This window comes from Meriones unguiculatus, chromosome 3, assembly GCF_030254825.1.
Source record: "Meriones unguiculatus strain TT.TT164.6M chromosome 3, Bangor_MerUng_6.1, whole genome shotgun sequence".
In the NCBI taxonomy this organism is placed as follows: domain Eukaryota; kingdom Metazoa; phylum Chordata; class Mammalia; order Rodentia; family Muridae; genus Meriones; species Meriones unguiculatus.
Genome location: NC_083351.1, coordinates 56287464 through 56313501, shown reverse-complemented (window position 1 = coordinate 56313501; position 26038 = coordinate 56287464). Strand labels below are relative to the sequence as shown.

General features: G+C 49.5%; 1 protein-coding gene across 4 annotated transcripts in view; it reads right to left on the bottom strand.

Moving 5' to 3' along the window:
* Positions 1 to 26038, bottom strand: part of Gsdme (gasdermin E) — a 56853-nt gene that overhangs the window by 19453 nt on the left and 11362 nt on the right. For all 4 annotated transcript variants that reach the window (XM_021631080.2, XM_021631079.2, XM_060380024.1 and 1 more), the window contains exons 4-6: positions 7948 to 8119; positions 6557 to 6677; positions 182 to 346 (exon numbers count right to left, since the gene is read on the bottom strand). In XM_021631080.2, the coding sequence (XP_021486755.1) occupies positions 182 to 346; positions 6557 to 6677; positions 7948 to 8119 (458 nt within the window). The remainder of the gene's footprint in view (positions 1 to 181; positions 347 to 6556; positions 6678 to 7947; positions 8120 to 26038) is intronic.

Sequence of the window (26038 nt, the reverse complement as noted above, 5' to 3'; positions counted from 1 at the left end):
CAGCACACTTCTTGACCTCCTACCCTGACCCACCTAGGGTCTCCACTTTTTCCAAAACACAGCACCGAAGATTTGGCCCTCTCTAAGATCCAAGGGGATCTTGAAGGCCGCATCCCCTCTTGGGAGAGAGGATCCACCTCTCTGTCTGGCCATAACCACAAGCAATAACACCTCGTTTTACCTTGTTTTAAGACATGCAGTGACCCATCCTGCAGAGAGCGCCCTTGGACCCCGTCCAGCATGTCCAGGAACGCGAACTCTCTGTACGCCTGGGGGTCCAGGTAGACAGAGTCAGCTTTCTTCTCGTGCTCGAAGCCACCATGCTTCCCTTGGAGGAGGCAGAATTCTGTGGTGGGGAGAAAGCCCAAGCCGGGCACAGGTCAGCACGGCTCACACACATCAGACACTCATCTGCCCATCTCAGCCTGTGCTAGAAGAGCCACAGAAAGGCTTTTGCTTCTTTACATCCCCCCTTTTTTTTTGGGGGGGGAGGGACTGAGCCTGGTGATCTGAATGAGAAATATGTCCCATGGGCTCATCGTGTGTGTGTTTGATCGCCAGTTGGCAGTGCAGCCCTGCTGGAGGAAGCACGTCACTGGGGGTGGGCCCTGAGGTACAGCCTTGGGCTGCTATCATCCAACAGGATCGATCGCAGTCTCCTGCACCCCTGGCACACCCCTGCCCCTCCATTGTAGACTCTTCTCTCCTTGGAACGGCGAACCAGATTAAACTCTCTCTTCCTTGACTTGCCTTGGGTCATGGTGTTTTGTCACAGCAACAGAAAAAAGAACTGTTGAAGAGTCTTACTTTGTAGCTCAGGCTGACCTCTAACCCCAGATCCACCTGCCTCAGCACTGCCCGCCCCCCCACCAAGTGCTAGGATTACAGATATGTGCCACCATGTCTGTTCACCTGAGGACTTTCATGAAGCGCAGAGTGGCTGACAGATTTGTCCTGTATTTATGGCAAGCTTATGAGGGCCTGTCAGTTCCTTCTGCGTTGCTTGTCCTCTGAGATTAGGGGACACCTTTGGTTGAGCACAGAGGAAACAGCGCCCCCTGAGGGTGTGCTACCCCTTTGGAAGTGGGTCAGAAAAGCCTAGATTTTTGTCCTCCACCATTTCCTCAAATTCCCACTGTAAAATATTTTGGAGTTTCATGTCCTAATGTCCTCATGGTGAAAGAGAAGCAGAGATGGATTCCTGGCTGAAGGGGAGCCCAAGCAGCCACCTCGAATCAGTTCTCTGGGCCCGGAGCTAGACACCCTAGACAAGAGGAGCAGTGGGGCGCAGGGCTCAGGGATGGCAGGGGCATTTCCAGACAGTGGGAGAGCAGAGAGTAGTAGAGGTAGGGAACTTGCCAGGCAAAGCTCATCCTGGGAACAGAGGCAAGAGGCAAGCTGGGAGAGTACTTGGCCAGACAGAATGATTCCATTGCAGCTTAGCATCCCCCTATTAACTGCAGCGCTGCACAGAACAACACAGAGGGCTCCCGAACATGATGCATGAGAAGCAGAGAGGTGCTTCAGTCACACCACAGGCCCCCTGAGAGGCTTAGGGTTGCGGAGCAGCCTGAGGAAGCGTCACTGTTGGGGGCGGGCACCACATGGAATCCACACTGGAGGGGAAGCTAACAGCCACAGCACAAGAGCAAGCTCAGGCTCAGAACAACAAAGGGTGCCTCCAGTTACACCTGCGAGAGAGGCATAAGGAGGGGTCTCACGACAGCTGAGGAAACAGAAGGGTGAGGCTGACCTCTCAGGGATTCACAGGACAGCCAGGGTGGCTGTCCGGGTTAACCTATAGGCAGCAAACATGAGTAGGCATCTAAGGGGCCTTCCAGCTCCCGCGGGTGTGTTATGGGACTGTTTCAGAAGGTTGCATGTGGAGAGTGACAGGAAATGCAGACGCATAAGAAAGAAGTGAGAAGTGGAACTGTTTAGAGGTTACAGACCCAGCCACAGCATGCGAAGGGGGATGCTCAACAGAGGACAGAGCTGCCTCTAAGACCAGGGCACGGGAAACAAACCAAAGACAGGGCTGAGGGAGACAGCAGAATTCAGAAAGCATAAAAGGAAGAAGACCCTGGCAGAAACAGGCTACCCCAAATGAGCTGTAGGCAGGTTGGTGGGAAAGAGCTTTTTCCTGGCCTCCAGCCACCAAGGATCCTCCCAGAGTTTATGGCCATATCTTCACATGGGCCCCGTTTGCATAGGGCCTTTGAGAAATGACACATATCCACAGAATTTAGAAATAGAACTAATATATGCCAGAAATGAATTGATAAAAATGCTTGCAGTTATATGCCCACAAAGGAATAGTACTCATCCATGAAAAAGAAACCAATGCATGGACCTGAAGAACATTAAGCCCCAGACACAGAAAGACAAACACTGTGTGATCGAATTCATTTGTAGAATCCGGAATAGTGAAACTCACTAAGGTAGAGAAAAACAGAGATCATCAGGGCCTGGGAGGTAAAGGAAATGGAAACACACTGGCTAAATAACCCAAAGTTCCAGTTCTGAGGAAGATCTGTCATCTAATATACCAAACTGTGACAAGTGTTAATAATACTGTTACCATGGAAACAAATGCGTGGGTCAAAAGTGAATGCTAGGGTTAAAACAGTGGGAATGGGAACCCTGGGAAATAAAAGGATTGCAGCTGAGCCAGATAAGAGAAAGGACCCGGCTCTGTGGAATGCAAGCTGTGGGTTCTTTGTACATTCAGTTATGTTATGTAAATGTTTTGTTTTAATCCCAAGGGTGGGATTTCAGTTGGGCTATGGTTTGTCCACAGCTGTTAACTGTCTCGTGCAGGGTGTAGCTTTTGCCACGTGAAGCACAGAGAGGGGCATGGTCCAGGACTCCGAGGGTATAAATATGAGGCTGAGAAAGAGAAGACGAGGTGGTATTTGGTGTTGGCGTGTGGCAAAGAACGGTTTGAAGAAACCAGAGATGGACAGTGTGGTGGTTTGTTGCAGACAGATGGAGAGAAATGCTTCGGGGTGCAGCACGGAAGAGCCCGCTGGCTGTATCTGCGGTGGACAGAGATTGGTATAGAGCCCTAAAAGAACCCCTTGACCCTAAACAGCCGGGAGAAGTAAAGGGGTCTGGGCCCTCTCTCCTCACTCTCTCTCCTCACAGTGTCTCCTCCATAACACTGTACCCTGAAGCATATCTCCATCTGTCAGCTCCAAACCACCACACCGTCTTTCTATGATCACTCCAAACTGCTACACACACACACCCTGACTGGCACAACGCTGCTTCCCTTCCTCAGCTCCCAAATTTATATCCTCAGCGTCCTAGACCACGCCCCTCTCTGTGCCGCACATGGAAGGCTGTTATCAGTTGGCAAAGCCACACCCTTCATGAGACAATTAACAGCTGTGGACAAACTATAGCCCAACTAAAATCCCACATGTGGGATTAAAGCAAAAGCCTATTTATGTAACATAATTGAGTTTACAAAGAAACCAAAACTTTCCTAAAAACTTACTGAAAGCCCACAGCACCCCTGGACAGGCTTTGTTAAGTGAGCATGTGCTCACATGGTCTGTTTCTTGACTTAATTCTCTCCCTCAAGACAATACTGACGGGACCGGAGAGTCGGCTCAGCAGTGAGAAGCAGTGGCTGCTCTTCCACAGAACCTGGGTTTGGTTCCCAGCACCCACGTGACGATGCTCCATCATCCCTAACTCCAGCTCCAGGGCAACTGATTCTCCACTGGCCTCTGCGGATACCAGGCACATGTGTGGTGCAGAGAGGCCAGACACGCATACACATAAATAAAATAATCTAAAAATTAAAACAACAGCAAAATAAGCCAAGAGAACTTGACAGCAGCAGCAACCCTGGGTTGCTATCTGACCTAGAGTCAACCCATATGCTCGACAACAGATGAACAAGTCTGGAAAACATGGCCTGTTTACATAAAGGAATGTTACTTAGCCATTGAATACATCCTATCAGGTAGGAAAACATGGACGGACCCAGGAGACAGTGTCTGGGGAACAGACGTCAGATACAGAAAGGCAAACAGCATGCTCCAATGCTCACATCAAGGCTAAAGGATGCTGTTCTCCCGGAAAGAACTCAGAGCAGCCGCGCTGTTCTCTGGGAGTAAGGAAGGGATGGGCAGGGCAGACAGGCCTCTCAGACAGAGAGGAGGAAGTGGACTGGGCTGTGGTTACCAGGGCGGCGTAGACTTCAACAGCCTATGAAGTTACTGGAGGCTCTTCTCAAAGGAAATGCTAAGAGTGGGACGGTAAAGTGGCTCAGTGGGTAAGGTGACTGCCACCAAGCCTAACAAGCATGAGTTGCATCCCCAGGACTCACATGGCGGAAGGAGAAAACAGACTCCTACAGCTTGTCCTCTGACCTCCCCACGCAGGCTACAGCATGCACATGCGTGCACATGCGTGCACACACACACACACACACACACACACACACACACACAATACACAAACACAAAGAAATAAGTGCAATCATTTAGAAAGGTCTCAACTACAACTAATATAACTTAAGTGTAGACACCCCCACCCTGACCAAAAAAATGCCAATTATGTGCAGAGCTATCTGGGTGAATTAGTTTAGTTGTGGTAATCGCAGTGAAGGTGCTATCATAATATTGTTTCCTTGGACACTGGCGGTGTTTACCAGCTGAGCATCTAGCAAGGGGAAAGTAACTGTGACCCTTCAGTCAAATCTACCTGAAAGGCCCCAGGACCATCTGCACCGGGCTGAACCATACAAGTGCACACAGACAGTGCATATCACACGCTGGCACTGGAAACAATCTGATCACCTTTAGGTGTTTCTGGGGCAAACAAACGGAAGAGGGAGAGGATAAGAAGGAGCAAGGAGGGAAGGAAGGATGGAAGAGGAAAAGGAGGAAGAGAAGAATCTAGAAGAAGTGTCTGGGTATGGAGGCCTAAGCCTATGATTCCAGTATTTGGGGGTGGAGGCAGGGGGATGAGGAGTTAGTACAAGGTCATCCTTACCAACGCAGCCAGTCCAACGCCAAGCTGGGCTGCCTGAGATTCTCTTTCTTTCTTTTTTTTTAATGTGCTGAGGATGTAGCCACCACCCCTGTGTTCTGAGTAGCCCAGATTTCTGCAGGATTCTTGATCAGTTTCTTAAACTGCCACCTTCTCTTAATGTCACCTTAGGCAAATCATGCCCACCCCCCAAATGCAGGCTTCTTTTTGGCCAAATGAGCAAGCCAGTGGAGGAGGCTCAATGTTTAGTCCCGTGCCTGTTCAGACCCTTGAATGTGTTCTAGCCGGGTGACATTAGAGACCTGCTTCCCATCTTTGCACGGAGGGTGTGATACGTCACATGGGCTTCGTGAGAGCCGGCATGGTCGGCCTCCCCGGAGGCCAGCTCCCCTTACACCCTTCACCACGATAAGCGGGAGAGGGGCAAACACACTGTAGTCTATCCTTAAGGGCAGACACCACACTTAGCAAGCATGCACAGTTTCGGTGGCTGCAGCTGCTCCTCTGCTGGCCTCAGCAACCGCACACCCAGGCCCTCGTCCCTTGCCTCCACCTCACCACACACACTCCCTGTGCCATTCCGGAAGCAAAGGACAGACAGATCATTCATGTGCAACATTTCAGGAGAAACTTCTCGCCGGGAGCTTCTTCTACAGACAAAGCCACAATATCATTATCCCACCCGGAAAGACCCACACTTTGTGACGTTACCTTTTTCCCATTCTTGCTCCCCCAAAAAGCAGCCATGTAGCATTCTCATTGGGAAGAGGGAAGGAACCTTGAGCATCTAGAGCAGAGCTTCCCAGCCTTCCTAAGGCTGTGACCCTTTAATGCAGTTCCTCACGCTGTGGTGACCCCGGCCATAAAATTACTTCTGATGCTACTTCATTACTGTAATGCTGCTACCGTTATGAATCGTAATGTAAATGTCTGTGTTTTCTGATGATCTTAGACCTTAAAGGGGGCTTGACCCACACGGTGAGAAGTGCTCATCTAGAGTAAGCAAAAAGGAAGGAAGGACAGCCCTTATCCTCTTCTACCTCTAGCAATGGCACTTGTGACCCCCAGAGCAAGGTCAGGATGCAGCGTGGGCCTCACGCTGGTGGCGGCCGGCGGTGGGGTCACACGAGAGTAATGTTAATGGCTAAGTCAGGGCAGTTTCGGAGTTAGCACTGTCTAGGGTACTTCCAGGATGCCCTTAGCATCCTGGTCCTGCCATCCTGTCTGCTGCTTCCCCCAACAAGCCCCCTGGAACTGTGAACCCAAACACATCCTTTCCTCTCTTAGTTGTCATGGCAACAGAAAAGGAACTCCATGGGGCCTTAACCTGGGGAAGACTCGACAGCTTTCCAGGAGTCTGTCTGGCTGATGAGCCCATGTTCCTCCCACAGCTAGTGACATGTGAGGAGCGAGGAGCCGGAGGCCCATCCTCCCTCACCCAAATCCCCAGTGCCTCCCACTGCCCAGAGTCCAGATTCTTCAACACTCTCACACTGCTCTGTCACCCATCCTCTCTCTTTCCACCAAGGCATGCCTCGTGAGGACTCACCAAACTGGCCGTCCTGTTTCACATACAGCTCCATGATGCCACAGGCAATGGTGGTGCCAGCGGGGATCTCCAGCACCACGTTGGTGTCCTTGAGGATGGTCCCGTCCTCCATCGCTGACACCTGAGGGCAAGAGCATGTACGAGCTTGTATCCTCAGCCATTCTCGCCTTCTTCTCTCACCCTTATCTCCAGCCTCCTAAGGATGCTAGGAAATATCCACGGAGCGAAGGAAGGAGGAGGAGACAGCAGGCATTGGTGAGACACCAGGGCCTGGGGTAGGAAGCCATGCCACAGAGCTATGTTTTGGCAACAACCTACCATATCTTACCACTGTGGTCCCATAATCCTGTGATTAACAGAATCAAAAAACTTCCTGTCTCCTAGTACCCTCATGGGCATGGTAACATCACTGCAGAATGTCTCACTCATGTCTGTGGTGACACTTAACAGCTCCCCCGTGTACCCCGTCGCCATCAGCACGGAGCACCTGATGATTATAAATGACTTTGCCACTGGCTCATGTACACTAGGCTAGCTCTTCAACATGACATCTTGTGAAAACTCCAACAGGATTGAAGCTGCACTGGAAAATCCTGAGCTGTTCATACACCCGTGGATGGTACTCTGTGTACAGACAAAGCCGGATGACAAGGCCATAGGAAAGGCAGAAAGAAGACGGATGGGCAGGGGAGGGGTGTCAAGCAGGAAGGGGCCCAATGAGTCCTTCCTGAAGTACCCGAGGGACAGGAAGCTGGAGATCTATTTGTTGCCCAGACACCACACAGACAACACAGAGCTCTGTCCCTGGTCCGATTTGCTTTGAATGGAGAAACAGCAGTAGCTGGCTTCTAGCTCACAGGCCAGGGCTTCAGCAGGTGGAGACCATGGGCTGAAGAGTCAGCAGGGCAAAGATGAAGCCACCTCTGTCCAGTCCCCCTTCCCCCTATGATGCCCAGCCAGCTCACCGGCCTACCCAGCAGCCCTAGCTCTAAACTTATAGACACGCCTCTCCCAGCCCACTGCCAATACAGCCCTCCCGGGTCTTTTAGAAAAAGCTAGTGCTATCAAAAAGGAAGGTACCAAGAACATTAAATGGGTCACACGGTCTGGGGAGAGCCAGACCTGAAACCTCTTTGCCTGTGCGTTGTAATAAATCTAAAGAAAGCCTGGAGCCCGCAGCTCCACGTTTCTGGGAAGGCAGGTGGCTCAAGGCATCTAAGAGTCCTGGGTCCCACAGCGACTGAGGCCAGAGGCCTCATGACAAGAGCCAGGGAGGCCTTGTTCTCTAGAGGCAGCCTGAGCAGCGCTTCTAACCCCCTCGAGGAGGAGTTCCGGCTGAGGGACACCCGGCCCAGGGCCCATGGGAAAGCCCCCGTGCTGGGACGCGGCACCTGCACCGTCTTGGTCTGGATCCCCACCATGCCTCCACACTTCTCCTCCGTCTGCACATGCTCAGAGATCACACACTTCCGCGTGGTCACGATCTTCTGCGTCAGCACGCACAGGACCTCGTGCTTCCGCTCTAGCACCTGCTGAAGCACTGGGTTGTCCAGGTTAACTGATCTGAAAAAGGAAAATGGTCGTGAGTACCTGCGTGCCTCTTGAGGCTGGAAGAGGGAACGGGGAATGATAGATTTCATTGATTTCCTGGCGATGAGAGAGGAGACAGGTTAGCGTCCACAGCTTCAGCCAAGCCCTCCTGAGGCCGCTCAGCCCCGCTGAGGGACAGGCTCGACCCCTGGAGGAAGTGCCAAGGAATTATTCTCCAGTGAAGAACGCTGAAAAGCCCTTGCTGCAGGACAGCTGTCACCCAGCCTCCTGGGCGGAGCTGGGGGCGGGTAGAAGGGTGGCAGACATCATGGCTAGAAATCCCCCCACAACACCCCCCAGCATGGGGTCGCTATGAGGAGAAACAGTGGCTTCTCACAGGGCAGAGGTGCAGGTTAACTTTCCGGCTGTGGCAGGAGCTCAGACAGGAACTGAGACAGGCCTAAGGGAAGAATGTATACCCTCTCGCTGGGGTTTCTGTCACAGAGACAGAAACCATCTGGTACAGGCAGCCCCAGCCCGTCCAGCTGAGGCCACATGGGTCCCCATCCTGAGCCGCTTATAATTCTGTGTAACCTCAAGGTCAGGCTGCAGTTCCAGCTAACACTTGATGATGAGATACGCTCCCTGTAACTGACGCTGACGCCATGGCTGCAGAAGGGCAGGGAAAGCACCAGATCCCGCCTGCAGTGAGCATGGGAAGAAAAGGCTCATCCTGTGCTTCCAAGACACCGAGGTTGGTCAGTCACCTGCAGGCTCAGCACCTGTCCCGCCACAAAGGGGCAGGTGGTCCATCCTAGGTATTCCCAGGGTTCTGGGAGCATCCCAGAAGTGGACGGAATTACTGGCCAGGGCAAAAACCAGCCCGTGATCCGCACAGGAATAGAGACACGACGTGGCTTATCCACAACGTGGGACCGGGCAGTCACAGGAAGGATTAAGCTCTAACACATGCTACACCATGAAGGAACGTTAACCCTCATGCTGAGCAACATCAACCACCATCACAGGTCACACGGTGTAAGACTCCATATTTAGGAATGATCTAGAATGGACAGATTCACAATGATAGTGAAGACTGCAGTGGTGACGCTGGAAGATGGGAAAATCGCTTAATGGCTATAGAGTCCAGGTTTGAGGCGGCAGAAAATCCCAGAGATGGATCGAGGTGGTGGCTACACAACACAGGGAATGTACTTAGTGCCAAAGAATCATACACTTAATGGCAGACTTGCAGATTTTATATTTTTTCCACATTAAAAAAAAAAAAAAAAAAAGAGGAAGACATTCAGAACACAGTCAATCTTCCACTAGCCACGGTGATGCAAAATGGACCATTCACAAAACTGTCGCCCAGGGCACTAGGGGATGGCTCCCCCGGTGAAGCATCACTGACTGTGCTGGACCCCCAGCACCAATGTGACATGCCCACAGCAGTGCGCGTCTCTAATCCCAGATCGGGAGAAGCAGAGCCAAGAGGACCCCTGGAGCTTGCTGGCTAGCCAGTTTCGCTAAGTCAGTGAGCTCCAGGTTCCCTGAGAGGCTGCCTCCAAAGACACAACATGCAGTGATCCAGGAAGACGCCTGATACCCACCTCTGCTCTCCACATCCATGCACACCCTCACTGTATGTGCACCTGCGCGTGCGCGCACACGCACACGCACACGCACACGCACACACACACACACACACACACACACACGTTACAAAGGTAGACAAATAGACTATTAACTGTCAGGCAGGGCCTCCATTCCAGGAAAAAATCTGGACAGGGAGCTGAGTGCTGTCCCCTCACGGATCTGGAGTGAATTATGTCACCCTCACATGGTGGCTTTTTCACCGATGGCTGTGGGTAACGAAGCCCTTGGCATGGGCCGTTTGAGGGAGTAGTAAGCAGTCAGCTCATGCCACAGCAGGTGTGAGCCAGAAAACATTCCAGCCAGCTTCCTGCTGAGGTCTACAGAAGAGAGCCACTATCTGTGCAGTTCCTGCAGTGGGCCGTTTAACTGGGTCAGGGGTCAATTCCCATATCACTCACTTGCCTAAAAGCCTTTAAGACCTCTGCCTCAGCTGCTCACCCAGGTCAACCGCCTGACCACGTCCCTGCCTCCTTCCTATTCTGCTAATCTCACCTTTAAGCCATTCTTCTAGGCTTCAAGAAGCCAGGAGATGCCAAGTCAAAGCCTTGGCACTTCATCCCTGCCTGCAGCATCTCAGACATGCTTTCACCTCCACAGGGAACTGAGCTCTGTACACGTTGATGGTGGCACTCTGTCACTACGGCACAGGTAAGATGGAGAGCAAACTGCACACGACTGTTTCTCCAGCTCAGTCTTGTCTTTGTTCTTTGCCTGCACCTGCAGTCTAGAATAGGAACTCCATGGAGCTGTGAGCTGTGTCTACCATCCTCTGCCTGCCTCAGGCCTGGACCAGCACCCAGAACAGCTCAGGGAACATTCTGGGAATAAATGAGTACCTACACTATGTCTGTTTATTCTTTGTCTATTTGCTTTACTGTACAAGCACTTTGTGTGTGTGTGTGTGTGTGTGTGTGTGTGTGTGTGTGTTTGTAAGACACAAAGAGGGGGATAGAGAAAAGATGAGAAGGGGTAAGGGGAGGGAGGGGAGAGAACATATTGAAGATGGAGAGGGAGAGGAGGATTCAGATGTTTGGTTTGGTGGACAGTGGACAGATGACACTCCCCTTTTGCAGATACTGCGTGGTCAACATGAAGTCTGGTCTTCTCGTGACTGAAGCAAGAGCTGGTAAAGGCATTTCCAGTCCCGTCCCTTATTTGCAGGACGATCATGCCTTCTTTTCCAAGGGCTGAGAGAAGTTCAACATTCCAGCCATGTCCACCTGAATGATGATGAAGTCTAGGCTGCTCTAGCATCCTATCAAGGTCAGTACATTGGCAGAAGAACTTATAGGAAGAAGTATGTCACCTACACTGACCAGGTGCATGGGAAAGGCCAATGGCATAGCTGTCCTGTGGACATTCACTATCACTGGGCTAAAAATGGACAAAGTCCATGAGAAGATGCTTTTAAGCAGAAAGCCAGATTTTGCCAAGCATGGAAGGAAAAGGAAATGAACAGCTGAGAAGACATAGAAATGAAATCAACTCGTATAACTCATTAAACTGAAAAAGAAAGGGCTGGAGAGATGGCTCAGTACTGAGGAGCACGGGTTGCTCTTACAGAGGACCTGGGTTCCGTTCCCAGCAGCACCCACACTCACTACCACCTGAACCTCCAGTTCTGGAGAATTCAATGACCGCTACTGGCTTCTGCAAGCGACCACACATTAACTCACACTGGCTTGGACACATATGAGCTGAAGTCATTTTCAAATATAAAGGGGACGATGCACTTTGAGGGGAATCTACGAGGCTCTGAGGCAGTGAAGAAGAAATAAGGACCTAAACAGCACTGGGTGAAAGGGCCAGTTGGGGAGCAAATGCCTGTAATCCAACACTCAGAAAGCTGAGGCAGGAGGATTACTATAAATTTAAGGCCAGCCTGGGCTCATATTGAGTTCCAGGCCAGCCTCAGCTATAGAATAAGACAAGCCAAAAAAAAAAAAAAGGTTAAGGAAAAAGAGGAGACAGAGGAGGGTAAGGGAAGAGAGGGAGAAGAAGAAGAAAGAGGGAAAGAGGGAAAGGGGAAGGGTGAGGGGAAACAAGGGAAGGAAGGAGGAGAGAACAGAAAAGGAGGAGGGATGGGAGAAGAATAAAGAAGTTGGTAAAGTCTCCAGGGGCTCCTGGCCAGATCAGGGGAGCAGTTGTGTTCTCTGGGGTGGGTAACAGCGGCCTCCACGCTGCAGTGGACCCTGGTCTCTGACAGAGGAGAGGCTAAGCTCACAGCACATACCGTATCTAAGAGTAGAGGAACCTACTGTGTGCTCCTACAGCCTCCAGAACCCAAGTGGCAACCGTCATGCTAGCCCCTTTGACGGCTTGAGGTCAGCCTCCTGGAAGCCTGTACTTACTGCACCTGGGACCGGACACCCGCACCCTTGGGAACAGCGGCTGCCATAGTAACAGAGTGATGCCCACTCCCATTTCCCACACAGGAGCTACCTCCAGCTGCCCCCACCACGTGACAGAACCTTGGGACTGCGTCCTCTGCCCACTGGGAGCTGAGAAAGATCCCAGCTGTTTCCCACAGTTCCAGGAACATGAGCACCAGTGGCCCTCGAACCTACTACTACCTGATCACGCCTGCATGTGCCTGCTGGGGACTAGGGAAGGTACTTGTCGTGGGGCAGCACCCGCTGATGTGAAAAGCTCTGACTTCTTTGGGGGATGCGCACCCCATCTGCATTCCGTACCTCTACTGCCTCTACCAGCGCAGCGAGCTGTGTGTCCAGCAAATCTTGCTCTGTGTAACCTAGGGCCATGCTAAACAGTCTTCAGATACCAAATGAGCTCCAAGTGCCAAAGGCGGGAGCTCCAGGACCATGCCTGCTCAACCCACAGAGCCCAGGGGAGGTCTTACCACATGTAACCTACACACAAACCAACACAGCTTATGATGGCATCTCACTGTATTCCCTGGTCTTCTGATACAAAAGAGCTGGGACAATGAGCCCCATTGCCACCGCTGGGGTCTGGAAAAAAATGTATCTCGACCCTAACCTCCATGAATGTGGCTACCAGTGTCATGAGCACAAGCTACGGCCATAGCCATCCCTCTGGACTTCAGGAAGGTCCCCTTTGTGTTCCAAAACCTCAAACCACAGTCTCCCCTATAACAAACTATGGCATCACCAAATGCCTTCCTGAAGAGCTGAGGATGTTCCCACACTTCCCTGCGACTGCTAGTTCCTCGGCTGAGGCATTTCCGAGCATTTCCCATCAATCCTGAGGATCCTGAGGTAGGCCACCTAAGGGGTCATGGCTACAGGTATCACACCATCGGTGTCACCTACACTTACTCTGGGAGACCTACAGAGAACCCAACCCCATCTCATACCTCCAAGATGGCAACGGCCATCTCAAGCCCTAGTGCCATCAGAGTTGGGGCTCTGTGGAGCCTGAAGACGCAGACCTTTGGAGGTTCATGTCCTCCACGGAGACACAAAAGGACCATCACGAACTTCTACGATCTCTACTGCTAGAACCCTGTAGGCACCGTCAAAAACAGCAAAGTCACACAGGCACTGTAGCCAATGCGAAGACCTGAATGCAACGGAACTGCCATTTCCCACAGTAGGAAATAAAGCTGTCCCTACAAAAGCTACGTCAACAGCCCTGAGGCAAAGAGAGACTCTCCACAGACTGGGTGTAGACAGAGCACACCCCAAGGCAGCAAAAGCAAGAGGAGAAAAGCCCACAGCCAAGTCGTGCTGGCTAGGGAGAAGCTCCCTGTATCAGGAGCAAGGCAAGGCTGTCAATGCGATTGAACGTGGTACTGACATCTTAGCAGGAGCAACTGGGAAAGAGAAGGAGGACAGGTGTGCAGATGTGTGATTTTATGTGGAGATAAACCTAACGGCAAAAAGCTGCCAGATGAAGCCTGCCAACTCTGTATGTTGTACTAAAAGAAATAATAAATAAATAAATAATGAAAGCAAGCTGTTGGAACTTACAAACAAACCCAGTAAAGTGACAGGACAACAACAACAACAAAAAGTCAGTACACAAAATCTAGCACCATTTTTATACCACAGTAATGAATGTTCTGGGACAGAAATTAAGAAAGCAATTCCATCCAGCAAAGGGTGATGGCTCACACCTGTAATCCCAGCTCTTGGGAAGCTGGGACAGAAAGATTGTGGCAATTTCAAGGTCAGCCTGGGCTCCACAGTAAGTTCTAAGCCAGCCTGGGCTGCAGAGTGAGACCCTTCTTCACAGGAATAGAGAAGGAAAAAAAGTAACATTTGTGTAAGTCCCAGAATAATCAAAGTGAACTTGAAGGAAACACCTCATTCCAAAACATACTACAAAGCTCAGGTGTGGTGCACCTGCAAACTCATCACCTGGGAAGCTAAGGTAGGAGGGTTGTGAGTTTGACGCTCACGTGGGCTACATAATACATCTATCTCATCTAACCTGGCCCATGAGACCCCGGGTGGGTAGATGCAGGAACCAGCTGTCTAATCCTCTGACTATAAAACTATAGTAATTCTAACAGTGCTCTCTGCAACAGGAAAACCCACGGATTAGACCAGAGAGGCCAGAAATTAATCTATGATCAAGCAGCCATGTGGTTTCCAATGAAGGTGCCAAGAACATGGGATGGAGAGAAGACAGTGTCTTTGCCGTCTTGGTTGGTTATACATATGCAAAAAAAAAAAAAAAAAGATTCCCTCCTCTATACTGCATAAGTCAACTGAAAATGGACCACAGTTGCCTGCAACACATGCTTCAGTGAATCTGACAACCTCTCCTGGCCTCCAGGGGCACCTACACATGACATACACATATGTGGCATACACACACACAGAGGAATTACTTCTGGACCTTCTTTAACACGTGGTTGACTATTAAAACACTGCAATCCATGGCATACGTAGAAATGACTAGGAGAGTGTGCAATGCTTCATGCTTGAAGAAACAGTTGTGTGTCTCCCCGATTTGCCTATCATACATTAGTTACATGTACTGAATAACTTCAATGTACCTCATAAAGATGCAGAAATACTGTGTCTCAGTTTCTAAAACTTGTTTTTCAATAAAACATGTGAGTCTTCCTAGGCCACTGTGCTCTGGCCCAGAAGACAGGGCTTCAGGTTAAGAGCCAGCATGACCACCTGGCAGAGTGCACACTGAGCCAGCTGTCCCCTAACATTCTCTTCCTAGAAATGGGTTTAGTCTGGGACAGTTAAAGTGTGGGCTCGTACTCATCTGACCATACCTATCAGAACAGCCCTGTGGGCCTCAACCCATAACTAGGAGAGAGGAACTGCAGAGGAGTCCAGCAGGATTCTGGTGTGACTAATCCCCTCGGAAATCACCACTTCACTACCCTGAAATGTTCCCAGAATAGAACCCACTAAAGTGCAAGCTTTTTAAAGCTAAGTTGTTTTAAAAGGAAAATCTCAGGCAGCCCATCCCAAGATTGCTTAAAGGCCCCGAGCCACAGCCCTTGAAACCTAAAGATATAAGAGGAGTATCTCTGGCAGGAATGGAGCCTCTTGCTTCTAGTAACAAGTCTCCAAGGCCTGCTGAGCCCAGCGAGGTCTTTAGGGACAGCCAGACATAGCCTCAGGTAGAGAACAGACGTTAACCCACAGACAAAGGCAATGGCCAAGACTAAGGCCAATGGAGCAGCCCTGCTGCCCTGACTTAGGAGCTACACCATGGCTCCCTGAGCAAGCTTCAAGGCAGGGTAGACCGGGTGGCCTTGTCCCTCCCATAAAGAGACCTGATTTTCTTGATAGTGCTTGATAGCTGTTTTACTGGTTTCAAGATAGTGCTGCCATCTTTTGGAGGCCAAACACTAGAAAAATCTAATAATCGTCAGTGAGGAGGGACCTGCTATGGACAGAGGGGAGATAATAAAAAAATATATGTTCATTTGACTCTGTGCAAAATAATCTCTAATGGTATCCTTGCCCATCCCCTCTTCCCGTTAACACTTCCTAACCCCAAGCATCAGGAGAGGGTCCAAGGCTCCTTTGGGGAACTGTCCTCAAGCACAGACCCAAAATAGCTGGGAATGGTGCCCATAGCGCTAACCTCCCTCAGCCTAGGACAAGAATTAGCAAGCAACAGAAATCCCCCAGTACCGGCAAACAGGGAAGCCATCAGGCAATGAGCTTGTTCAGTTTACAATCTTTTTTTTTTTTTCCAGTTTACAATCTTATATTTCTTGTATGCAGTGAAAGTTCCAAGAAGCAAAAGCATTTAAAATCCTTTAAAATGTAAAGGCTGGGAATATAGCTGAGTAGGAGGGGGCTTGCCTAGCATACGTGAGGTCCAGGTTCAATTCCTATGACTAAGATAAAATGGGAGGGCCCGAGAGAGTGCTCAGTGGCTTAAAGCTCCTGCAGACCACCTGCCTTTGATTCCCAGTACCCACATGGTGGCTCATACCCATCTGTAACTCCAGTTCCAAGGGATTCTAGAACCCACTTCTGGCTTCCATGGGCATTAGGCATGCACATGGTGTGCACACACACACACACATATGTGCCTGTGTGTAGGTAAAATACTCATACATATAAATACATTTTAGAAATGATAGAAATCTCTCAGGAGCTAGGAAGATGGCTCAGTCAATAAAGCAGCTACGGAACAAAGCGTGAGACCTGCATTCAGATCCCTGTGGTGGTGTGCATCTGTCACCCTAGGCCTGGGGAGCAGGGAAATGGGGGTAGTAGGAGCAGGGGTAGCAGGGGAACACAGATGTATTTCTGGGCTCTTTGACCAGCCAGCCTAGCTGAAGATTCTGATGAGTTGCAGATTCAGCCAGAGACTACCTCAAAACACACATACACACACACAGCCACATACACAGATAGTGATTGAGGAAGACTCCTCACATTGAGATCTAGAGTCTATAAGCACATGCACACACATGTGAGCACATATATACACACAATCACTGGGTAATGTTGAGAACCCACTTTACTCAATCCAGCACCTACTGCTGCCTAGGCATAGGAATAAACAATCTACAACTGACTGTAGGCCAGGGGCAGTGAGGGACAGACAGCTGAGATCGACTAGTAATGTCTGCATGGGCATGAAAGGATACAGTCATGAGCACTCAGATGCAATCTGATACCTGTTCGTAGACAGAGTGTTCCCTGGTAGATTACAGAAACCTGATAGTCTGGGACAGCAGTAGCAGCAATACCATCAAGCCACCCATCTTCTGACTTTTTTTTTAAAGGACACTGACTTTATAGAATTCTAAAAACCAGGAAGAGACAGCAGTGTAAACTCATTGTGAAGAGATGCCAAGGGACTGGATTGATTTTTGACATTCCCCCAAAGATAAGGCGGGGACAGTAAAAGAAGCCTAGAAAGCGGTCAGCTTTGAACATGTATACACATTAGTGACACTGAATGGACTCACCAGGTTGTGTTCATGCACACACATGTGTACATATAGAACAATGATGACTAAAAAGGTCATGGGAGGAGCTGGAAGGGGAGAGAGAGTAGAAACTATGTGAAACAGTACCCATGTAGCAAATTCGTGACAATTTAATTTAATTTTTAAAAGTCAAATGGCAGAAGAAAAAAAAAGTTGCCCAACAAAAATGAAGAGACTGTCACTACAAGAGTGTTAAGGAAGAATCTGTGGGCCACAGGAATGTAGGTTTATACTGAGGCTTAGAGCTATGGTAGTTGAGGTATTTCTCCTGATGAGCTTCAACGTATTAGCTTCAGCTACAGGTAAAAGGGAAGCAATGTGTGTGTACATCTGTAGGTAGGAGAATGAATTCCATGAACATCATTTCTAAACTCCCTGGGGCTGCCCTCTTGACGCTTCACACAGTGGAAAGTCTGTTGCTTTTCTGGTAACCAGCCCCTTCTGGGCTTACAGCGCCAAGCCCGTGACCAAAGCTTCACTTCAGAAACTACCTCCGAGAGGCCCAGAATGCCCAGCTGTGGGATCTTCTCTGCCTACTTACTGCTTCCTGGGGACAACACTTTCCACCTCTAATCTCTGTGAGCTCCAGAATAGCCCGAGAAGGGAGCAATCCTTGGTCCTCTATTCCCAAGGCACTGTGCTCTGTTCTGCTGAGCTAACCGCTCGGCTAACCAGGACTCCTACCTCAGAATGTTTCTTTATGTGGGGTAAGAAATGTTCTTTGCAGCAAGGCACCCTCACCATGCATGAAGCTTTTGTCACCCATATTTCACAGAGAGATACAAAGGACAGAGGACTCAGAAGTCAAGGACCCAGGGTTGGAGTAGCATAAGAGCTCAGCTCAACAGCTCAGCAGGGTCCAATCCAAAACTCTGCCCTGATCTTCCCTCTCCCTCCTGACATGCACAGCTTACTGCATGTTTGCTTCTGAACTATCTATCTTTCTGCTTGGCTTCCTGGGAGAGCTCCCAGAATACTGGCCAGAGACCCTCCTGAAGCACCACCCACGGGCCACAGAGCATGCTCTGATGGTCTCCACAGAAACCAGGAAAGGCTCCTAGCATCAGTTAGCCATCCTCCGCTGTGACAGAACACCTGCCATAAATCTGCTTCCGTAAGGGAGGGAAGGAAGGTTCACCCTGACTTGATGGCTGCTTGGTCCCATCACTGATGTAATGTAACATGGAACCAAAATGTGGTAGATGAATCTCCTGAGAGCAGAAAGTTAGGTGACAAAAGGAGGAGCAGGGGTCCCCAACAGTGGGCCCCTCCCCCAAGGACATGCTTCCAGCAACCTAACTTCCACCACCTCCTAAAAGCCTCACAGTCTGGGAACCCAGCCTTTAACACATGAACTGTGGGGAACACTTAGATCCAAACAACAACAACAACCTGGAGCAAGGGACAGAAAATTCTGGAAACCTCGACCACTGTGACTTGGCATGCTCATTTCCAATACACAGTCATCTCCTCGCTGCTACCCAAGGTTTTAGTTACCACGGTCCAAAAGTCCTAAGTTCTTGCTGTTCTGAGGAATGCAATGGACTACCATGCAGACACAACTGGGCCAGGAATCATCCTTTGTACAAAGTATTCATCATGTATACGCTACTCACTCCGGAGTCACCCAGCCTCAGTTACCACGTTGACTTTTGATGTCCCAGCGGTGGTATTCAAGTCGCTTCCATTATAAACAATAATGGCCTCCAAAGGGCCATTATTGATGATGACAATTTGGACATATCAAAAAGATGCTCTGACATGCTTCCTTTGATGGGAAGGTGGAAGTTTTCAACTTAATAAGGAAAACAAAGAGCGTGTGCTAAGACCAACAGTAAGGCAAATCCACCTGAAAAGGAAAAATGGTGCTAGTCTTGTTGTTAGTATCTAACTCTGAAGCTATGGTCGTGGTAAGCCCTCAGGTGTTCCCCTCACTTCCTCTGATGACACAGGCACATATCAGGGGTATCGCCCTAAGAAGGACGGGTGCGGCACAGCATGACAGACATTTACATAACTTTACAGTGAGTCACAACTTAATTACACTACTTTACTCTGCACTATGCACTGTTATGTAATTACAGTACATTGTCCTACTTTGTTTACCTCGTATAGACCAAGCTTTACCATACTTGTGTACATGGCAAACGCACAGGCTACAGGGGACTGACACCATGCTGTTTTATCAGACACTGGAGACCTTGGACCACGGCCCCTGAAGTGAAGGGATGACCTCAGTGGACAGTCTCTTCAGTTCTCTCTTTCACCCTTGAAGATGAATATGGCTTCATGTTTGCAAACTGCAAGAAGTGTAAAGCTGGGGCATGATGCTGACGGCATGTGATTCCCCGAGTGGCTGGGCTGCCCCCATCCACACACCACCCCTGCTCCTAATGCGTCCATCTCCCGCATCTTATCTTCGTCACCCAGAACAATCCAGAGAGACCGAGAGGGAAAAATGACTAAGCAATTACAGATGCTCAACCTTTTAGGCTAGGTAATTAATCAACAGCCACCAGGTGATGTGGGACAGCACGCCGGGAAGATGGAGAAGCCAAATGAAGCGGGGCTAAGAGGTGAATGCCTGCATCGCCCCTTGGGATGTTTCTTCTTCGTCAAGCTCTGTACACAGCAGCTGGACTGGAAAAAATCACACGATTTGTGGGTCTGGCCTCAAATCCTGAGTCCAGGCAAACTAATTACTTTCTGAATTCAACTCCTCGCATGTAAAAGGAAGATAAAGCAATTGTTCTCTCAACCGAGCAATGCTCAGCGCGCTGCCAGGGCCCACGTGAACAAGAGGTGCATGCCAGCCGGGACGTGTGGAGGATGAGGGACTCACAGCACATCACTCCTCATACCTCAGCACCCCAACGGGAGGGTTGGGATGCAGCTTTTAAGGGGGACATTGGGTCTAGGCTGGGACATGAAGAATACTTAGGATGCGACAGGGAGAGAAGGCGGTGTGGTGGGAAAGGTAAAGGAGCCTTCAGATAGCACCCAGACGGAAGAAAGCCTCATGTGTGACTCTGAGGAACTGAAGTCAGGTGACAGGCCTGAGATTGGGGGGAACGTGGAGAGCCATGGTGCTCCAAGAAGGAACGCTGGACTGAGCTGTCTGTGGAGGAGCCAGAGATGGAAAGGGGCAGAGGTGGGCGAGCAAGAGAGAGCCAAAGAAAGGGTCAGGAAGCTTAGACCATGAGAACAGATAAAACCAGTCCTTAAGGGTGTGAGGTGACTGGTGAGAAATGGCCATAAAAGAGAAGGTGAGGAGGAGAGTTCACCCCATCCCAGCTTTTGGCTGAAGCAGCTGAATACCACTCACCTCGGAGGAGGGACTGGAGAGGAAGACAGGAAATGCAAAGGTGGGTGTTGCCACCAAGTCAGCCGTGGGGGAACACACACCGGCTGCCTGAATCCCAGCTCCTGACTCAACCCAGCCAACTCAGCTGTGGCACTTCCCACCCCTCCCCCCCAGGACACGGGAGCTACCAGAGGCTGCATCAGAAATGCCACATTAGCCACGTTGAGGCCAGAGCCTCTCCTCACTTCTAAGCTCCACAGCTCCTGCCTCAGCTCAGGATTTAGCTCTCTCCAGAGGCACTGACCTGCCTCAGGCTGATAACTGGCTCAACTTCAGAAAGGAACCTACTCACAACCACGGTGAAGGAATCAAGGGGATGCGTCACGTGCCAGGTGCAGCTGTGCAGGCTCTGCGTATGTCTCATCTAATTCTCACAGAAGCACAGAGCCCATAGCGCTATAATGAAGTCCAGGGCAATGGAGACAGAAAAAGATGGCTCTCAGGTACTGGTTCTGAGTAAACATGTTTTAGGCCAGGCGTGATGGCACACGCCTTTAATCCCAGCAGAACTCTGGGTTTGAACCTAGCCTGGTCTGCAAGGCAAGTTCTAGAACAGCCTGGGCTATGCAGAGAAAACCTGTCTACGCAAGGCAAGACAAAGAAAGGAAAGGTAAGGGGAGGGAAAGAAAAGATGTTCTATTGAGTGTCTTCCACCACAATGAGCACTAGTAAGGAGGGGTAAAGCTATTAGCTGGGAACTAGGTCATTTTTATGATGTTTAATGGAATAAGTGGAGTAGTTAGCAATGGAGGCCTTACAATCGGGTTGCAGAGAGTAACCAATAGCCCAAGGTGATAACCTAAATTGTTTGGCCAATGACTCTCGAAGATGTTACTCAATACTAGCTCCTGAGATTTTAATTGATCTCATAAAACCCCTAAGTGGCATATATTTATTACATTCCTAAATTTCCATTATACCACAATTTGCAAATTATTTTTTTCATTTTAAAAAATAAACCTTCCAGATGTGATGGTGCACATCTGTAATCTGAGTACTCGAGAGGCAGATGACTGGGCTACATAGTAAATCCTCTCTTTCTTTGTCTCACACACACACATTGAATGTAGTTTACCAAACTATGTTTGGTAGTCTAAAGGTAGCTGCTAACACTAAGAAATGAGCATGAGGTGTCCGCTAGCCACACCCACCATAGAGTTCAGAGGGCCTTTCCTCAGCTCATGCCCATGCTGCCCCTGAAGGAGAAGCAAAGGAAAAGGAGAATAAAGGAGAAGAGTGTGAGCTGAGGCGTGTACGAGATGAATGAACGGCTACCACACGCTCTGCTAACCACAGGGAAACAAACCCGGTTTAAGGGGGGGGGCACTTCCACCTTTGTACATGCATTCCTTCTTAAAATCAAGACATGACCACTTTGAGAAAACTGCAGAACCAAATGAGTGTCGACACTGAACTAGTACTCCTGAGAGTCCTTCACCTCCTCCAGGAAGGCCAAAGTGCCAGAACAGGGTTCCGTTGTTTTTAATGTGTACAAAATTTGTAGCTAGGCTGAGTTGGTATCATTTTAAAACAGCCTGAATAAACTGTGAAGATTTATCATTGCCACATCATTGCCTTCATGATATATCAATTTATATAATTAATAGAGAGTTCTTTGTCAAGAACTGATTTTCCAATTGCCATGTGCATACAGACAAATGTTATCAGCTTTACCAAAATTTGCTTAGAAGCAAGATGAATGACCTGTGTGTGTGTGCCTGCATGGTAACAACCAACTCAGACCTCAAGTAGCCAAAGAAATACAAAACAAAACAGAAAAAAACAAATAAAACAAAACAAACAAAAAAGCAAAAAACCTCCATGCCACCATGGCTAGAAGCAAGGTCCAGTCTCATGGGGAAAGATCTGGTATGTGTCCACTCACATCTGACATCTCAGAGGGAAGCTGGGGAGACTGAGGCCAGAGGCTGGCATTAAGTCCATCCAGGTTATTTACCAGGAAGGAGGGTCTCCAGGTTCTGGGAGATTTGAGGTATCTCATGGGATAATGAGCTCGCTGGCAGAGGTAGGTGAGGTAAGGCTGCCAGGACTAATACACTGGCAAGCAGCAGCTGGATGAGAATGCAAAACCATTTTAGAGAGTTGTTATCAGATAACGCTGGATAGAAAGACTGAAACAAATCTGAGCTGTGATGAGAATTCTCAATACATGAGTTAGTCTCCATTTAAAAAGACAGAAGGCAAGGACGCCTATCTTAGAATAGTTTCCATTGAGAATGGTTAAGCTAAATCCGGGGCTCGTTAAAAGCAATCAGCTCCCGGTGCTTATAAACATGATTCCCCAAATTCCAAATGAATCTTCTATATACACGGGTATAGTTTGAGATGTGGAGTCTTTCTTTCTTTCCTTCCTTCCTTCCTTCCTTCCTTCCTTCCTTCCTTCCTTCCTTCCTTCCTTCCTTCCTTTCTCTTTCTTCCTTTCTCTTTCTTTCCTTCCCTCTTTCCTTTTCTTTCTTTTCTTTCTTTCTTCCGGTGCTCCCTAGGTCAATCCTCCAGCCTCAAGCTCAGCAAGTGAACTACATCACCAAACTATACCCCAGATCTAAACCTTGGGGTTTTAGAGCCTGCAAATCTTGTTTACACATGAAAGCTTATCTAAACAACTGAAATAAAAATGAGTGACTGCAAACACGCCCTTGAGAACATGCAGTCCTGAGGCTTGGCTCCTCACGGTGCCCTCGGCCACAGCTGCATCCATAGCATCTTATCAATCCTGGTGATGTTCCAGGAGTCCAGAAACAGGTGGACCTCACGATAAGGATTTATTACTCTAGTGTGAAGTCACAGGAATGCTAGATTGATGGGTATTCATTTTGAGACTAGGAAAGTCCCTCCCCTCCTTTCCCATGTAGCTCATCTTTAGCTCTCAATGGCTCACATTTAACTCTCAGCAAAACGTAACAAGGGGTGTGATAAGGCACCTCCTGGGTTTCCAAGTCCTCGTGTCTCAGCTGCTACTCCCCAGACCATGCCTCCCCCACCACACCGGCAGTTGACGGGTGGACTGTCTCCTCAGGTGATCTCAACCTGTCCAGCTGTGTCCAGGGGAGCAGACCCGACTCTTCCCAAACACCTGCTGAAGACAGGGCTCGAACCCATGCTTCACCCAGCAACACCGTCAGAGACACCCCGAATCACATCTAAGCCACTTTTACTTCCACCGATTCAAGCAAGATGTAGAGGAAAGAACGGGAGCCTTGGAACCAACGAACCCTGGGTCAAATCCCAGCCGCAGCAGCCAGGCTGAGCGCTGTGACCAACAACAAATGATTTCACTTTTCTAGGCCTCAATTCCTTCATACACTAAAGCAGTGGGCTGCGCTGAGAAAATGGGGTGATAAATATCAATTGCCTGACACGTAGTAGGTGTCTCGTGATCCTCCTCTTCTCCCTTTCTGTTCCCACTTACTTTTTTCTCCCACGGCTAGGCATAGACACCCCCTCACCCCCACCACACCTCCACCCATCCCCCGCTGCTGCCACCATGCTTCCTGTTACACCTGAGTCACGAAGACTTGCTTTAAAATCCCCTGTCAGGAGAGGTGATTGCAGAGCATTGCAAATTGAAGCTAAAAGGGAATGATGGGTAAAGAATAAAAGAGCTAAGAGGACCAGGGCTTTCCCAGCCTTCCTGTCCTCCTTCCTCCATGAACAGTGTCACCAGATTTAGCAAAGAAAAGGAGCATTGCCTGCAGATAAACACACAGTCTCCCAGTGAGAGCGCTCAGCAAGAAGGAAGGTACCTCTGTTGCCAAGAGAGCAATGGAGGAAGAAGACTAAGATCAGCCTGAGTGACTGTGCCTCCCACCCAGTACCACCAAAGAGACACCTCTCTGGCCAACAGCAAGGTCCTGGGGCAGTCCCAGGAAGAGCCAGGAAGCGTCACCTACACAGTAGTGTTGTCACACCCATTAAGCAGGCCAGTTACAGGTACCTGGCTTTGAAGTCTAACTTTGTCCGGCCTGTACTAAATCTGCCTACCAAATGCTTGGCATGTGTTCCTCGGAACTTGTTTATTCGCTAGTTTAAAACATAGCTTTGCTCCATAAGCATATCACTCATATAATTCTAAGAGCAAGGACTTACTCTCTTTTTGCATTGCCAGCGCTAGAAGCCAGGGCCTGGCATGTGCCAGGCGATCGCTCTACCGCTGACCCCCACCTCGGTCCTAAGACCATCAGATGAGACAAGTTCCTACACCCAAATATGAAGGGCCTTTTCCTTGACACGTCTGCATTTGAATCCTCTGTCTTCGGTGGGAAGGGGTGACAAGGGTCCCACGTGGGAACGCACGAACGGCACAGCGAGCGCTGAGATAGCATCTCAAGAGGATCGTGGCACTCACTTCTCAGTTGGGCCCCTGGCTTGTGTGCACCCGGTCTCTCCCAAACCCGGTCGCCAAGAGGACCCACCTAAAGAACAAGTCAACATGTCACATTCCTGCTCAGAATCTCCAGGGACATCCCCCTCCTCCCCAGCTCTGAGTGAGAGGCAGAGCCTTTCCCGAGGTCTTTAGGTCGTGAGGGGCTCGGCTCTCCCTGGGTCACCCTGGGGAAGTCATCCTGGTCACAGCACACAGCAGCCCTGTGCAGGGGGCCCTGTTTCCCCTTCTTCAAGGCTTTGCACTAAGACGGATTTCCCATTGCCTTCCCCGGCCTCACTGTAAAACCATACCTCCTTTCCATATATCCCCCCCCCGTGCCCCCAATCTTATCAATCCACTGCAAGTTTAATTTAACTCCATATTTGGAATCTCTCTCACTGGAATTAGGGCGGAAGTCAGAGCATTTTGCTCTCTGCAGTATCCTGAATATAGCGTTCTTCAGTCAGTAGAATTTCTTGCTGAGTGCTGAACTGACACAAGGCAGAAATAATGATGAGCTATCCTGGGACAAGGTGAACCAACATGGGATTCCCGAGATGTTGAAGTTGCAAACCAGATCTTTGCCATGAAGCCCCTCACTTGCTCTCTTCCTCATGAGAAAAATACAAAGGCAGAAAGCAGACTTGTGATTTTCCTGCTTGTGATGTGAATACTCAGAAATATAGGGGCTGGAGATACGCTCAGCCCTCGCCCAGTGCACGTGAGGTCCTGCGTCCGGCCCCCAGCACTGGGATGGAACAACATCGCTATTTCTTTGAACAGGATGTGGTGACATTGTCCCGTAATCCCATATGCAGAGGGCTGAAGGCCAGCCTGGGCTACACAGGGGGACTGTCTCAAGCAAATAAACAAACACAAACAAAATCTACAAGCAAATCAGGGGCTGGCAAGATGGCTCAGTGGGTGAAGTCACTGACCTGAAAGCCAAGACTATTAAGGACTACATGGTAAAGAATGGACTCCAGCAAGTTGTCTTCTCATGTGTATCTGCACACACACACGCGCGCACACACACACACACACACACACACACACACACACACACTAAATTTTTCAAGCAGGTCACAACCTTTCTACCGTTGGGATTTTATCAGGTCATACCATCAAAGAAAG